The sequence below is a fragment of the Hippoglossus stenolepis genome, chromosome 1 (assembly GCF_022539355.2).
Source record: "Hippoglossus stenolepis isolate QCI-W04-F060 chromosome 1, HSTE1.2, whole genome shotgun sequence".
NCBI lineage: Eukaryota > Metazoa > Chordata > Actinopteri > Pleuronectiformes > Pleuronectidae > Hippoglossus > Hippoglossus stenolepis.
Genome location: NC_061483.1, coordinates 32,412,367 through 32,428,002, shown reverse-complemented (window position 1 = coordinate 32,428,002; position 15,636 = coordinate 32,412,367). Strand labels below are relative to the sequence as shown.

The 15,636-nt window shown below is 43.5% G+C and overlaps 1 protein-coding gene across 2 annotated transcripts in view; it reads right to left on the bottom strand.

Moving 5' to 3' along the window:
- The window catches only part of spg21 (SPG21 abhydrolase domain containing, maspardin), a 55,283-nt gene extending 49,197 nt beyond the window's left edge, over nucleotides 1–6,086 (bottom strand). For both annotated transcript variants that reach the window (XM_035163781.2, XM_035163790.2), the window contains exons 1-2: nucleotides 5,957–6,086; nucleotides 4,846–4,908 (exon numbers count right to left, since the gene is read on the bottom strand). In XM_035163781.2, the coding sequence (XP_035019672.1) occupies nucleotides 4,846–4,908 (63 nt within the window). In that variant the 5' untranslated portion in view covers nucleotides 5,957–6,086. The remainder of the gene's footprint in view (nucleotides 1–4,845; nucleotides 4,909–5,956) is intronic.
- Nucleotides 6,087–15,636: the final 9,550 nt, after the last annotated feature.

Below are 15,636 nucleotides of genomic sequence, written 5' to 3'. Positions count from 1 at the left end.
CGTGTGAACAGCCAGGCGGCTGCACGCTTGAGAACGGCGCTGCGCTGCCTCGCAGCGGCGCTTCCGCGTCCGGTGTAACCCGGCGTAACGAGTGGGGGGGCTCTGTGTGTTTGTGCCAGTGTTACACTAGTGCTGAACACTGCAGTATAACACAGTATTAATCATTATGTGATGATCAGTGTTGATATTGTAAGAAGCAAATCAACGAGTCAGAGACGTCAGCTGAGAGAGGGAGACTTAGACAGAGAAAGAGATGGAAACACACACTCAAATCTCTGCTTTCAAATAATCTGTTTTCTCTCTATTCTTTTCTTATTCTCTCGCTCCGACAATGATTCATGAATGGAAAAACCTGTCAATGATCTGAATACCTTTAATTTATCATCTCGGTCAGCTTCATTTGTTTGGCCAAATATATTGCAGAGCAAGAATGCATGGAACATGCAATAGGGCTGCAAGATATTAGGAAAAGATGCGATATGTGATATCGTTGTTGAATATCGCGATGACGATATGATTTGCAATAAATAAACATAAACAGTCCCTGGCCAAGGACAGTTCCACGGCCAGGAGAAGGGGCACATCAAGTCTGGGGCAGACACTAGGGAGCCATGCAGAGCTCCACTAAGTCTACTAATTTGGGGTCTTTTCATACATGGACTGTGAAAAGTTATTTTTTTTACAGTCTTTAGTAGCTCTGTCAGTAATTTACATCCTCTTGTGTCTCTGTCATTCGCGCTGTGCACTGCGCCAACTGCGTCAAACCAAACAGAGTGCGCCGCCATCTCCTCCAGCTCTACATACATTTACTAAGTTTACAAAATCTGTTGTTTTTATTCAGACTGAGTTTACACGTGTGTGTGTGTGTGTGAGAGAGAGGAAGAGAGAGAGAGGAAAAGAGCGGTACGGCTGATGAATGGGCTGCTCTGAATATAGATTTAACTCATTAATAAAAGTATCGATCATTATGTGATGATCAGTGTTGATATTGTGGTGAGAAATAAATCAACATTTCAACTGTAGCGAGTCAGAGACGTCAGCTGAAAGAGAGAGAGAGAGACAGACACTCACACACACACACTTGCGGACTCTGTGTGTGTCTATGCGCTTTTACTTTTCCTTCAGGTTTTGGGGTCATAAATAAGCTTCACAATTATTTTTATAATCAACCACTCATAGTGACGAATTTAAACGTGATCACTAGAAGTTTCCACAGCAGAGTTTAGTTGGAGGAGGCGGAGCGAGATTTGACGTCAAATCTCTTGTTTTCAAATTCTCTGAAAAACCCCTTCAATGATCTGAATGTCTTTAATTTATCATCTAGGGCAGCAGGGCTCCATCTGATTCGCCAAATACATTGAGTGTATATATATCATCACCATATCTTCCTCTACTTGCGTCACCCATTCTAACAGCAAATCCATGAATGGCTAGAATTGCTGTCAGTCTCTATGTTACATGTAGGTGTTCCCATCCTATTGGATAGTTAAGCCTAAGTTTGCATTCCTTAATCACATTGTGTCCTTCCGTCTTGCCACTGATAAAGTACGCAAAAGAGTTGAAGTTGGTGCCTCTCTGTCTGGGGCATCTGAGTTAGATATGAAAGTCCATGAGCGTAGACACTACAATGTACTGTTGGTTGGCCCTTTATCTATAACCTGACCTTGGGTACTGCTAAGAGAGAGAAGGGAGTATCTGTGGAATTTAGACAGGCACTATTCTCTTGTACACATATAATATATTATACAATATACATAATATATAGCAGCATATACAGTAATGTGTGAGGATGGTCAAAAATTCCTCAACAGCGATGACAATAGATTTTTGATATATCGTGCAGCCCGAATATACAATAATAAAATAAAATCAGCTTGGATAAAAACGTTCTCAACTCGTGGAGTTGGCTGATCTCAGCTCTCTAACTGGAGTGTGAGTATGGAGAAGTTCAGCTAAGTAAGGCAGTGCCAGTCCATTTAGAGATTTAAAAGTTAACAATAAAATTGTATCCGATCCTGTGACGAACAGGAAGCCAGTGGAGGGAGCACAGGTGTAATATGGTCTCTCTTTTTCTAATCAGCGGGAAGAACTTCTCTGGAGGAGAATGTGCGTGTGTGTTTAGGTGTGTGCCCGTCTCTGTCCCTCTTCACATGTAAAAGTAATTTATCGATTCCTGTACATGTCCTAATAACTTCTGATCAGTTATGGTGTTTATTGGTTTGGTGAGCGCAGGTCAGCGGGTGAGTGAGGAGGAAGCAGACTCTGACAGGAGGCTCGTACAGTACAGAACGACCGTACCTGCATCGATGCAGAGTCGTCCATGATATAAACCATTTCATTTAAAATCAATTAAATAGCTGGCTACTTTTATCCCACTGGCTAGCTATTCTACGGTATATCTTGTGGAAAGGTCTACTTGTAGCTTGTAGATTCACCTCAAATAGACACGACTGGACCTTTATGACCCCCCTGCAATGAGTCCTCCTTCATGGTGGTTATAATGTAAGGTCAGTGTTGATAATTTTGTTGATGTGTTCAGCTACATGCGGCATCTATTGCTTTTCTGAACCTCCTGAGAGGGTTTCCGAACATGTGGCTCTCTCTAAGGCAGGGGTATTCAACTAAAATTTAAAGAGGTCCAGTTAGAGAAAATTTCTTGAAGCAAAGGTCCGGAAGATCATAATGTCTAACTATTTAGTGTGATATATATTTAAGTAGCCTAGTAGTTGTATCAACATCTGCATGTACTAAATACCTGACTGTCAAATCAAATGAATTCAGTACAATTCAAAAACTTTTTGACAATATTTATTGTCACGTAACATAGAACTGAACATATATGTATGATCGCAGATATGTATAATGTTCTCTCATTAACTAAATAAAAGTAGGGCTGCATTTCAAAATAAGACAAAATAAATAAAATGTGAAAATTGTGCATGTTCAAATAAAGGGCTTAACTTGAGAAAAATCAAATAAAGGGAGCAAAAGCTTGAATTTCCCTTTTTCTGTTTCACATCTTGACTCAAAAGTCTCAACCAATTTTACAGATAATAAATCTCAACACATCTTAACAATTGAACAGTTTTAGAATCACTTTCTTCCCCTCTTATATCCCACTCCCCCACTTTGTTCGTCTGTTTCTCTCCCTTTCTCCGTCTCACTCCTGTTTCTCAACTTTCTCCGTCTCACTCCTCTGTTTCTCTCCCTTCCTCCGTCTCACAAGTTTCTCTCTCACTCCTGTTTCTCTCCCTTTCTCCATCTCACTACTCTGTTTCTCTCCCTTCCTCCGTCTCACTCCTCTGTTTCTCTCCCTTCCTCCGTCTCACTCCTCTGTTTCTCTCCCTTCCTCCGTCTCACAAGTTTCTCTGTCTCACTCCTGTTTCTCTCCCTTTCTCCGTCTCACTCCTCTGTTTCTCTCCCTTTCTCCGTCTCACAAGTTTCTCTGTCTCACTCCTGTTTCTCTCCCTTTCTCCGTCTCACTCCTGTTTCTCTCCCTTTCTCCGTCTCACAAGTTTCTCTGTCTCACTCCTGTTTCTCTCCCTTCCTCCGTCTCACTCCTGTTTCTCTCCCTTTCTCCGTCTCACTCCTCTGTTTCTCTCCCTTCCTCCGTCTCACTCCTGTTTCTCTCCCTTTCTCCGTCTCACAAGTTTCTCTGTCTCACTCCTGTTTCTCTCCCTTTCTCCGTCTCACTCCTCTGTTTCTCTCCCTTTCTCCGTCTCACTCCTCTGTTTCTCTCCCTTTCTCCGTCTCACAAGTTTCTCCATCTCACTCCTGTTTCTCTCCCTTTCTCCGTCTCACTCCTGTTTCTCTCCCTTTCTCCGTCTCACTCCTCTGTATCTCTCCCTTTGTTTTCTCTACCTGTATCTCTATCTTTCTTTTTCTTTCTACCATCTTTTCATGTGTAACTTGCCTCTAACTCTCTCATCTGTCTGCACTGTAGAGTCGCAATGTTTACCGCCTGGAATGCACAGACTTGATTGGCTGAGTAGTATCACGTGGGATGGCTTAACTCGCATGCAATTGGTCTGTGCGTTTCCTCATCCGCTAAACCACTACCGTAAAGACTACAAAAGCTGCGCCGGTTACAAATAGAAGCGCCCCATCAGGTTTTAAATCATAACCTTCTGTTTTGGCTGTAGGTCCGGGTCCGTACGGGACGGCTTCTGGGTCCGGACCCGGACCGCGGTCCGCCTGTTAGTGAACTATGCTCTGAGGTTTCTACATTTTTTTGGGAGTTTTTCCTTACTCTTCTTGAGAGTTAAGGACAGAGGATGTCGCACCTTGTTAAGTACTATGAGACAAATTGTGATCTGTAAATTTTCAACTAAAATTTGATTGCTTGATTAATTGATAATTTTGAGAGGCACTGAGGTGCTCTCCAATCAATATATCCATTATTTGCATCGTAATTATTTTCATATTTCTATATTTTCATATTTCTATACAGTTTAGTTTAGTTGCAGGTTGCAGCTGAATACCCCTCACCTCACCCTCCCCTTCCAAACATGAAAGAGAACCTGTGGTAGCCTTCAGTTGTCATACTCAACAAACTCAAAAGGTGTTTAGTTTATCCAGTCTGGGCTACTGTAAAAAACATGGCGGCCTCTGTAGAGAGGACCCGCCCATTCTAGGGTAAAGAAAACAACAATTCGTACAATTTAGATGAAACACACTAGTGAAAAGATTACTAGGATTATTTTATATTCATTTCCTACCAATAGATTCCTTTCATCTAAATATTACACACTGAACCTTTCAGTATTGTGTTGATGTGTACTTGCAGTGTGCTCAGTTATTACATGCATCACAATTGTTAGACATTATAAATCATTAGATACTTACTCTCCTCAAGGGCACTGTGCTTCTGAACCAGTTGTAGTCAGGAGAAACTTTGATCTCCTCCATCTGATGACAAAAGCAGAGAAAGGACAGACAAAGTCATTGTCAGAGAGAGACAGAAACAAAAAGATAATCAAAGAGAGAGACAAAAACCTACAGACAAACAGGCACAGTCAGTCAGAGACGAAACTGTAAGAGACAGTCAAAAACAGACAGTTGGAGAAAAACAGAAACAGAAAAACAACTAACAGAGGGCAAAGGCAAACTGTCAGAGACAGACAGACAGAAAAACAGTCACAGACATACAGTCAGAGAAAAAGACGGACAGTCACAGATACAATCAGAAACAGTCAAAGACAAACAGACTGAGACGGAAAGGCGATGACAAACAAAGAACAGAAGTCGGTCACAAACCATCAGACATTAAGAGCCACAGAGACACACACACACACAAGCAAAGACACAATCAGAGACTGTCAGAGACAATTCCATGTAAGATCATCACACTTTTGGCTGCAACGTCATAGAGCTTAATGAAATTTGGCATGCTGATTTGATCATAAAAGAAACCAATGTAACATAATTTATTATCCTAATTAGGGAGATTAGGGCTAACGAAGGAAACTTTTTGGGGGCACTCTGGACTTTGACTGTCCACATCTCCCTCATTACAGAGATATACACTGCTACACTAAATATACAAATAACAACATAAAACCCCATATAAATAACTATTAAAAACTATACATAAAATTGGACAAATATTCAACAAAGTAACTTCAGGTCATCAAGACGTCCAGAAAGTTTGATCTTTGGTTTTTAAGTTGTTGCTGAAAAATCATTAATTAGCGGTAGTGTCATCATGTGACAAAAGACAGTAAAAAAAAACTGTCACCGACAGAATGGTAGTTACGGAGATGTTCAGACACAATCCGTTAAATACATCAAGTCACAGACAAACACACAGAAGAGACAGTCAAAGATTAATTGTCTGACACGATCAGAGTTGGTGTGTGGAGAACGTTAGTGGACATCTGCTACACACAGACTCGGGTGAGGACTTGGTGATTAAATAAATTAGCCGTGTATAAATATGATTTAACCGTGCTATTACCGTGGTGGTTGTGGCTGTTAGTCACCGCGAACAGAGGACCTTATCCTTGTCTCGGAACCATTCTCCGACTGCTGCTTCCTGGTCATATGACTTCGGTTTCACACACTTCCGCGAAGCATCTGACACCGCCCACCGATTCACCGTCTAAATAACAGAGCCTCCGTTTTAACTCCAGCCAGTGGCAATAGGACCACACGATGTCAAACGCCAATCTGTTAAACATTACAATGTTATTTACTTCAATGTGTTGCCTGCCTTTTGGCAATAACGAAGGTGTGATTGTGAATGTTCTCTTCACAGACAGCAATGAATCATGTGCATTACCGCCACCTGGTTAGCCTCCGGTATTGCATGTACATTGTACTCGACTAGAGTGAGGGAAAAATACCCGTTTTTTGTGGAGCCAAATCAAGGCCAAATGTGGGGATCATTTAAAAAAAAAAGTTTTAATTGAAACAGTAACATTTTTAAATGAAAGTTAAGTTTCGATCTTAAACTTTGAAGTGAAAGGAAAGAGTTTTCAGTTAACATTTTTTATTATACAATTCTGGAATTTCTTGGAATAAATCATTTATTTTTCCAGTTTCAGTTGCAGATTTTATATTTTCAGATTTCAGATACAATTTTCAGTCACAGATATTTGTTTAAGTTTCAGATCCTTTTTTCAGGTTTCAGATAGTTTTTTTCCAGGTTCAGACTTTTGTCCCTGATCCCTCTCATTCTCACCGACCTGCATAGACGGAGAGCCCCTCCCCAGCACCTGCCCTACACTGTAACGAATTGCTGTAAGAAAACGGCCAAATTCTGACAGTAACATTCTGTCTTCCATTAAAATGGCACTGTGCTGTAGAAAACAATGCATTCTGGGAAATATTTATGAGCAGCTTGCTGTTTTCCTTAAAACATTGTAATATACTGTAAACAGCATTGCATTCTGGGGGTGATGTCAGAATCAACAGCAGAGAGGTCCTGCAAAAACGGAATGCTACTATATTTGTAGAAGACACATGTGGAACACAAAGTCGTGAAACCAACTCTGGACCTTTTTTCGAGGATTATCCATCTGAATCCTGCATTTTATCAGCAAGTCTTCGGTAAGTTGAAATAAACTTTATCTGCCTTGCATTTTTTGCTTACTTTTGCTGTCTTTTAAACAAACTCAGACTGATTTAGAACTGTAACTTAGCTAGCTTGTATGTGGTCCTCTGAATTAGCTATGCAGTGACATGTGAGTACAGCAGTAAAACTACTTTTTAAATTATTATTTTGTAGGTTCGGCCAATACTAAATAGTATTTAAAAGTTAATCTTAATGGGTTTTTGTATGGTCAGTTGGTTTGCAGCTAGGAGCATTATTGTGAGTTTGTCTTCTTCTGTACATTTTCAACTCCACTACAGCTTTGATAATGTTACATCTTATTGGGTATTAAACTTGAACTAATAGTGTGTAATATTAGTATGTTGTCCAGCTGCTGAAGGAACCACTTTACAAAGACCTCAGATGGACTCATTCGTCTAGTTTGTTTCTCTTCTCGTTTCATTTATACTGCAATGAATTGTTGCCATCTTAATCCTCATCTAAAGCTAATATTCTCACCACAGAGAATGTCTGTGCTTTACAGCAATCTTCCACAGTGGTGGCGAAAGGACACTCAACCTACTTTTGGCTCCTCCTGTAGTGTTGCTCGGTATGTATTCAGAACATATCTTATATTGCATATCAGATTGGTTTTTTTTTAAAGTTATCTGTATTAATAATAAATAAAGCATGCATTTTCTTCCCATTAGAGATGTTTGCAAAAGTCAAGATGCTTTTTGAGATGACCCTTGATTCATGTTTCAGGTGGAAAAGTGCCTGTGACAGTTGGATACTGGGGGCATCCACCCAACCTTTGTGACAGGGCCTGCTGTTTACAGTGTTCACATCTTTAACTGGGGAGCTGCCTGTACAAGGTAAGACTTGTGCTGCCTATCTGACATTTTCTCTTTTATTTCACATTTTTCACATTTATTTTCAACCCTAACTTCATAAACACTTGTATAGACATCATATATCATAGGCTTTATTTCGATCCAACCTCTAATCTCAGATTCCTGTGTTTTGTAGATGCTTCTTTTGAATCAACCCAGAAAGAGGAACAAGAGCCGTTTGGGGGACTCGTCTCCAAGAGGACAGGGAGAGTCATTCAGAAGAAATCTGTCACAATCAAATTAAGGTTACAGTAAGAAAACAGTAAATCCCTGGCAACCCTGCTGCCAGCAGTTTACTGTGAGAATAAGTTAATTTACATGACAATTGTTTACAGTGTAGGCGTGTTCGTAGGCAAATGTGCAAAAATGGCGGTACTACCACTAACGTTAAGCTTTGAAATAAAATAAAATAAAGCATTTAGAGTTTCGCCAATAGGGGGCGCCAAAAATCCCACAATCTGTAGCGGAGTATAACTACTGAACCAAATTTCACCAAATCCGGTACGAATGCTCTGGGGGCAACTAGGAACTAAAATCTGGTGGCAAATTGATAGGATTTCTTCCACATATTTTGGGCTTCTTATTGAGCTTCTTCCTCATATTGAGAGCATTAAGGCTTGAACCCGCTCATTGCTGCTTGCAGCTATATTTATTATTATTCATAGTTTTGGAGTAGGGCTCATGTATTGGGAACACATCACTAAAAGTACTCTGTACTACTGTAATCTAAGTTAGCTTTGTTAAACAGTGTGTGGGTAAGTCCTCATGGTTTCTCTGAAATGTCCAAACAGTAGAACCTCTATTTAATGAGATCAATATCTGTACTCAATAATTCAGGCTTTGAATTTGACTCCTCTCCAGGCAACTCTTTTCTTGCAAAGCACCAGACCTTTAATTTTGTAGGACAGCAAAAAGACTACAAATCTTCCGCCGCAGACTAAAGACACATCTCTTCCAACTTGTGGTTTGGCTTTTTTTAAACAAATTGTACTTACTTGATACTTGTTGTTCTGGGTTTTTACCCTCATGGTTGAATGCACTTATTGTAAGTTGCTCTGGATAAAGGCATCAGCTAAATGAAATGTTATGTAATGTAATGCAATGTTGTAGGCTCACCCTATTTGTTGATGTAATGGTTACCTGAGTAGTAAACAAGTAGCAGACGCAATAACTCACTCCCTTCTGCCATCTTTTCAGCTTTTATTTTGAAACCACTCTAACATGCTGGTAACGTAATGCTTAGGAACAATGTGCACCGTGAAATGAGTGGGGATTAGTTTTTCAGAGTGGAGGCTGGTTTGCACAGTCACTTGATGGACCAGGGTCCTCATTTATAAACAGTGTGTAGGATTCATACTCAAAGTGTACATGTGCACAAAAACTTAAAATGAGATCTCCAGTGCGCTCTGTGCCCTCTGTGTGCCTGATGGCACAGTCACATTCACTGCAGCGATTTTACACACAGTGGTACTTGAATATATACGCACAGTGTTAGAAGATATTATCAAAAACTGTTAATGACTCTGCTCTGCAACTCGTTTATCCCTCGTGTTGTTCCTGGGTCGGATTGACCCAGAGTGTGTGTGTGTGTCTGTGTGTGTGTGTGTCTGTGTGTGTGTGTGTGTGTGTGTGCGTGCGTGTGATCATACGCAAGCCCTGGCCGGTCAGGGTTAGGGTTAGGGTGACCCAAGGATTGTCATTATCCAATTCTCCTGGGGTAATTGAGACCAATGGATTGTCATTCTCGATTGTCATGGGAGGGGTCATTTAGACCCCCAGAGAGGGCGCTGTGGTGCTCTGTGGGGTTATTTAGACCCACACCTGGTTCCAATTGAAATCAAGGGGGGTACATTAGACCCACATATAAGTCTCAGTGTGCCACTCTCTCACGGACCATGGCACAATGTCGCGTCAGGAGCGTTTCACCAGAGAACAGGTTCTCCAACAGCTATTCTCCCAGCAACCATCCTCTGAACCCGAAGAGGACGCGAAAGAGCCAGGCCGAGAAGCGGACGGACAAGGAGATGGAGAAGCAGACCGAGAAGCAGACAGAAAAGCAGACCGAGAAGAAGACAGAGACGACGGAGACGACGGCGACGGCGATGAAGACTACGACCCAGTGGGTGATGCTTCTGCAGATTCTTCATCCTTGGAAGAAGAAGAAGAAGGAGGACAAGACCACGGCGACACCACCACCACCACCACCACCACCGGACTCGTGGAAAGAGAGACCTTCCCGTCAAGAAACGGGGAAATAACATGGTCCTCGAGGGCGTACGGCCGAGAGGAGGGCCACTGCTCCTCCTCCTCCTCTTCCTCCTCCTCTGCTGCGGCTCAAAGCGGGGTCCCCCGGGGCCCCAAGATCCATGCGACGTCCCGCACCGTTGACCTAGCCTCGACGTTCCGCCTGTTCATCACACCGACGGTAGAGAACATCATCCTGGAGATGATGAATCGGGAGGGTCGTCGAAAATACGGCGACGAATGGAAAGGGATGGACGAGACCGACCTGCGCGCCTACGTAGGGCCGCTGATCTTAGCGGGCGTGTACAGGTCCCGGGGCGAGGCCGCCACCAGCCTGTGGGACGCCGAGAGCGGCCGGGCGATATTTCGTGCCACGATGCCCCTAAAACTCTTCCACACGTACTCCAGACTGGTGCGCTTTAACATTATTATGTTATGTTATGTTAGTTATGTTATGTTATGTTATGTAGATAGCGGCTGCTAGTCCTCGTCCTCATCTCATCTCCTCTCATCTCTTCTCCTCCTGTTTTTCTCCCTAGGCCGGTGTCCGTTCCGTCAGTACATGCCCAATATACGGGATCAAGTCGTGGGTGGCCTGTGATGCGAAATCAAGCTACGCTTGGAAGATGCAAGTGTACACCGGAAAGCCGAGCGGCGGACGCCCAGAACGGAACCAGGGGTAGTGCTCGATGTAACGGAGGGACTACACGGCCGTAACGTCACGTGCGACAATTACTTCAGGAGCTGCCGCGCCACAGTGCCGACGACGGTGAGCTTCCTCTCCAGGGAGAGGAAGCTCACCGTCGTCGGCACGGTTCGGAAGAACAAGCCCGAGCTCCCGACCAGGCTGCTCGCGGTCAAGGGAAGAGAGGTGTTCTCATCCAAGTTCGCATTCACGCCCACCGCCACTCTTGTGTCCTACATCCCAAAGAAAAACAGGAATGTGGTGCTCCTGAGCACACAGCACCCCGAGGCCGACATCAGCGACCGCGAGGACGGGAAACCGGTCATCGTCCTGGACTACAACCGCAACAAAGGTGGCGTGGACAACCTAGACAAGGTGATCGGAACGTACAGCTGCAGGAGGATGGCCGCGCGCTGGCCCCTGGTCGTCTTTCACAACATTCTCGACGTCTCTTCCTACAACGCCTTCGTGGTATGGAGAGAGATCAACCCAGACTGGATGCCGGGCAAGCGGAACAAGCGGAGAGTGTTCCTAGAGCAGCTGGGAAAGGCTCTCGTGACTCCGTTCATCGCACGAAGGGAGCGCATCCCCCGCACGGACGCGTCCGCCGCGGTTGTGAAGGCTGTAAAAGCCGCCGCCGCCGCGCACAGAGAGCTCTTGACTACGACGCTCGACCCGAGTGTCCGGCCTCCTCCATAGCCCTAGCAGCAGCCCCTTCGGGCGAGTAAGAGGAAGAGGTGTCAGATATGCCCCAGGAAAAGGACTGTAAAACTCACACCGTGTGCCGCGGGTGTAACAAATACATCTGCAAGGGCTGCTCACTTGTCTATTGCCCTACGTGTGCGTCCTAATATGGGGATGGCTATGTGAGGGGGCCAACAGCCGGGGGAAGCAGGGACAACACAAGGGTTAAACAATAACTTATATCTTTTTTAATTGAGGGTTACCTAACCCTAACCCTAACCCTAACCCTTATTGAACAGTTATGTCGCTCGAGCATATATAACACTTGGTTTTTAATGTTAATGAAGAATTTGATCAATAATCTGGCAGCTAACATCTGCAACGTAATTTTCGCGTCTTGAAGTGTGCACATTCTCGTTTGCGTAAGAAGTGGTGTAGGTATCTTTCAGTCTCCGTTTTGTGTGTAACCAATGGTTATAAATGAGGCCCCTGGTCCCTTCCTGGCGAACATGTTGCTTATATTGCAGTATTTAGCTGAATCTGAGGCAAGAGCTTTTCCTAATTATCTCCCTCTCTGCTCCACCTTCTTTTGACCATGACCTTCCATATCGCCGGTGACTTGTTATAATACTATCAGAATCAGGTGCACGGCTGCTACAATGAACTGTTAGCACCACTTAATTAAATACATGCCTGCAAAACAAAAATTTGAATTTATTGATTTAAATACACCCTCAAACATTATGCTGTTGAGTTAGGATGAATTATATTGTTGATAATTACATCAACTTAACATTGTGTGTAATTTCATGTTAAATTTCGGCAATAATTGATTTGAAATGAAAGTTGTAGTCACTTCATAAAATTGGCTTGACAACTACATTTTTCTTCAACTTAAAACAGGATTTTAAGTCCCCTTAACATACCTGGACAAGTTCAAACAGTTGAGACTGTGTCAGAGGACCTGCAGGCTGAAAAAAGTATAAGGACATTCAAGGCAAGTATCATTTAATTTACACGTAAATTCAAAAAAAGCAATGCATCTAAGCACTTCTAAATTGTATTGTATTGATTTAGTTGGACATAAAGAGAGTGAACCTCTTATGTGAACTGACAAAAAGGGGAAATTCCCAAGTGGTTGCCAAGAAAATGTCCACGACATTCTCTCTTCGAATAGGCAAGAAATCATTTCTGAGGCCCCTGCAATCAAAGACTTACTGGAGCGATGCCCTGCATTATTTGCTGCCTTTTTGTAATATAAGTCTATGTATTTTGAATTTAAAACCATAATATTGGTTGTTTGTGAGCCAATTTACTACATTTTTGATTGATTTGGCTATCTCCAGACAGCCATTGGTTACATATTTTAATGGAAATCTGTTTGAAGTAACCAAAACATCCTGGAGATAGTTAATCCATCAAAGTACACATTAAGTCAACTGTATTACTTCTGTTTGTCTTTTAACTGTTGTTGTAAATTCAAAGAAAGCTGGAAACATGGCTTAAAGGTTCAGTGTGTAGAATTTAGTGACATCTAGTGGTGAAGTTCCACATTAGAGCTGAATACCCTTCACCTGTACCTCCCCTTCCTAACATGAAAGAGAACCTTTGAAAACCTTCAGTTGTCATAAAAACTCACAATGTTTAGTTTGTCCAGTCTGGACTAATGTAAAAAACACTGCGGCCTCCGTAGAGAGGACCTGCTCCTGATATGAATATAAAGTATTTAAATATGAATGGCCTATTCTAGGGTAAAGAAAACAATGATTTGTACAATTTAGATGAAACACACTAGTGAAAACATCAATAGAATTATTTTATATTCAATGTCTGTCAATAGATTCTTTTCACCTAAATCTTACATACTGAACCTTTGACATAGGAATGCAATACATGATCGAAATTCATATGATCCTTTTTTCAGCATCCTCATAAGTCTCCTATTTCTCTTTTTCTAATAACAATCCTAATCAATGCAAGAAGTTACAAAATATTATTGAATTTACCAAGCACAGTTTTACAGTATTACATGGTAAAAATACAAAACCAAAAAAAGAAGTAAAAAAAGCTTGATATTGACTGTGATGGACTTTATATCTAGGTAAAAGTAAATACAACTGATACCAACCTGGAAGGGATGAAGTGCTATAATTATATTTATAAATACAGTAGATAAAACTGACATGATGCTTTAAAACGACACACTTACTTAAATTCCCTGTCTTATTGGTTGGTGCACGGACACTATCATCATCATCGAGAGTCACTGCTCCCCTAACCTAGAATATCTCATGGTTAAGTGCAGACCTTTCTATCTGCCCAGAGAGTTCACATCTACTGTTGTGACTGCAGCCTATATCCCCCCTGATGCTAATGCTAAACTGGCAATGAAAGAACTGCATGCTGCCATTAGCAAACGACAGACTTCACACCCGGAGGCAGCCTTTATTGTTGCGGGTGACTTCAACCACTCCAGCCTGAAGACTGTACTCCCCAAATTCCACCAACATGTCTCCTGCGCCACGAGAGGAGTCAAGACTTTGGACCATGTTTACACCAGCATGGCTGGTGCATACAAAGCCGTCCCCCTCCCCTACCTAGGTCAGTCTGACCACCTCTCTTTGTTCCTACTCCCCAAGTACACACCAATCATCAAACGTGTGAAACCCACAGTGAGGACAGTTAAAGTGTGGCCAGAGGGAGCAGACTCTGCACTACAGCTCCGGTTCGAACACACGGACTGGAGGGTGTTTGCCATTCAGGCCACACTGGACTCACACACGGACATCGACTCCTATGCCTCTTCCGTTCTGGACTTCATCAACACCAACATCAACAGTGTCACCACCCTCAAACGAATCACTACATTCCCTAATCAGAAGCCATGGATGAACAGAGAGGTCCGCCTACTGCTGAAGGCACGAGTCACCGCTTTCAGATCAGGTGATGCTCAGGCCTACAGTTCATCCAGGGCTGACCTGAAGAGGGGCATCAAGAAGGCCAAGCACTGCCACACGCTAAGGATTGAGGAGCACTTCAAGAACAACTCCGACCCCAGACGCATGTGGCAAGGCATCCAGGCCATAACGGACTACAAACCCACCAACACCACCCCCCAAAACAGCGATGCCTCCTTCCCCGACGAGCTTAACAGCTTTTATGCTCGCTTTGACAGGGACAACCAGGAGGCGGCCATCAAGGCTGTGCTCTCTACAGACCACCAGCCCCTCACACTCTCCTCCACCGACGTGTGTGCTGCACTGAGCAGGATCAATGCATGTAAGGCTGCTGGCCCTGATGGCATCCCCGGACATGTGCTCAGGGCCTGTGCTGGGCAGCTACCTGAGGTCTTGACTGACATATTCAACCTGTCACTTCGAGAGGATGGTCCTGGCTCATCTCAAAACCTGTTTACCACCCACACTGGACCCCTTCCAATTCGCCTACCGCCAGAATAGGAGTATGGAGGATGCCATCTCCACGGCACTACACTCCGCACTTTCTCACCTGGACAATAACAACAGCTATGTGAGAATGCTGTTCATAGACTTCAGTTCAGCTTTCAACACCATCATCCCCTCCAAACTGATCACGAAACTCAGTGACCTAGGTATCAACACTTCCCTCTGCAACTGGATACTGGACTTCCTATCCAACAGACCCCAGTCTGTTAGGTTAGAGAACCACACCTCCTCAACCCTCATCCTGACCACCGGCGTGCCACAGGGCTGTGTGCTGAGTCCTCTCCTCTACTCCCTCTTCACCTACGACTGCACACCTGTACATGGTTCTAATACCATTGTTAAGTTTGCAGACGACACAACGGTGATTGGCCTCATCAGCGACAACGTTGAGTCGGCCTACAGAGAAGAGGTCCAGCACCTGGCGGAGTGGTGCGACGACAACAACCTGGCTCTCAACTCCAAGAAGACCAAAGAGCTCATTGTGGACTTCAGGAAGAAAGGTGGCGCACACACCCCCATCCATATCAACGGGACGGAGGTTGAGCGTGTCGCCAGCTTCAAGTTCCTGGGTGTCCACATCTCTGAGGACCTCTCTTGGACCCTCAACACCTCAACCCTGGTCAAGAAGGCACA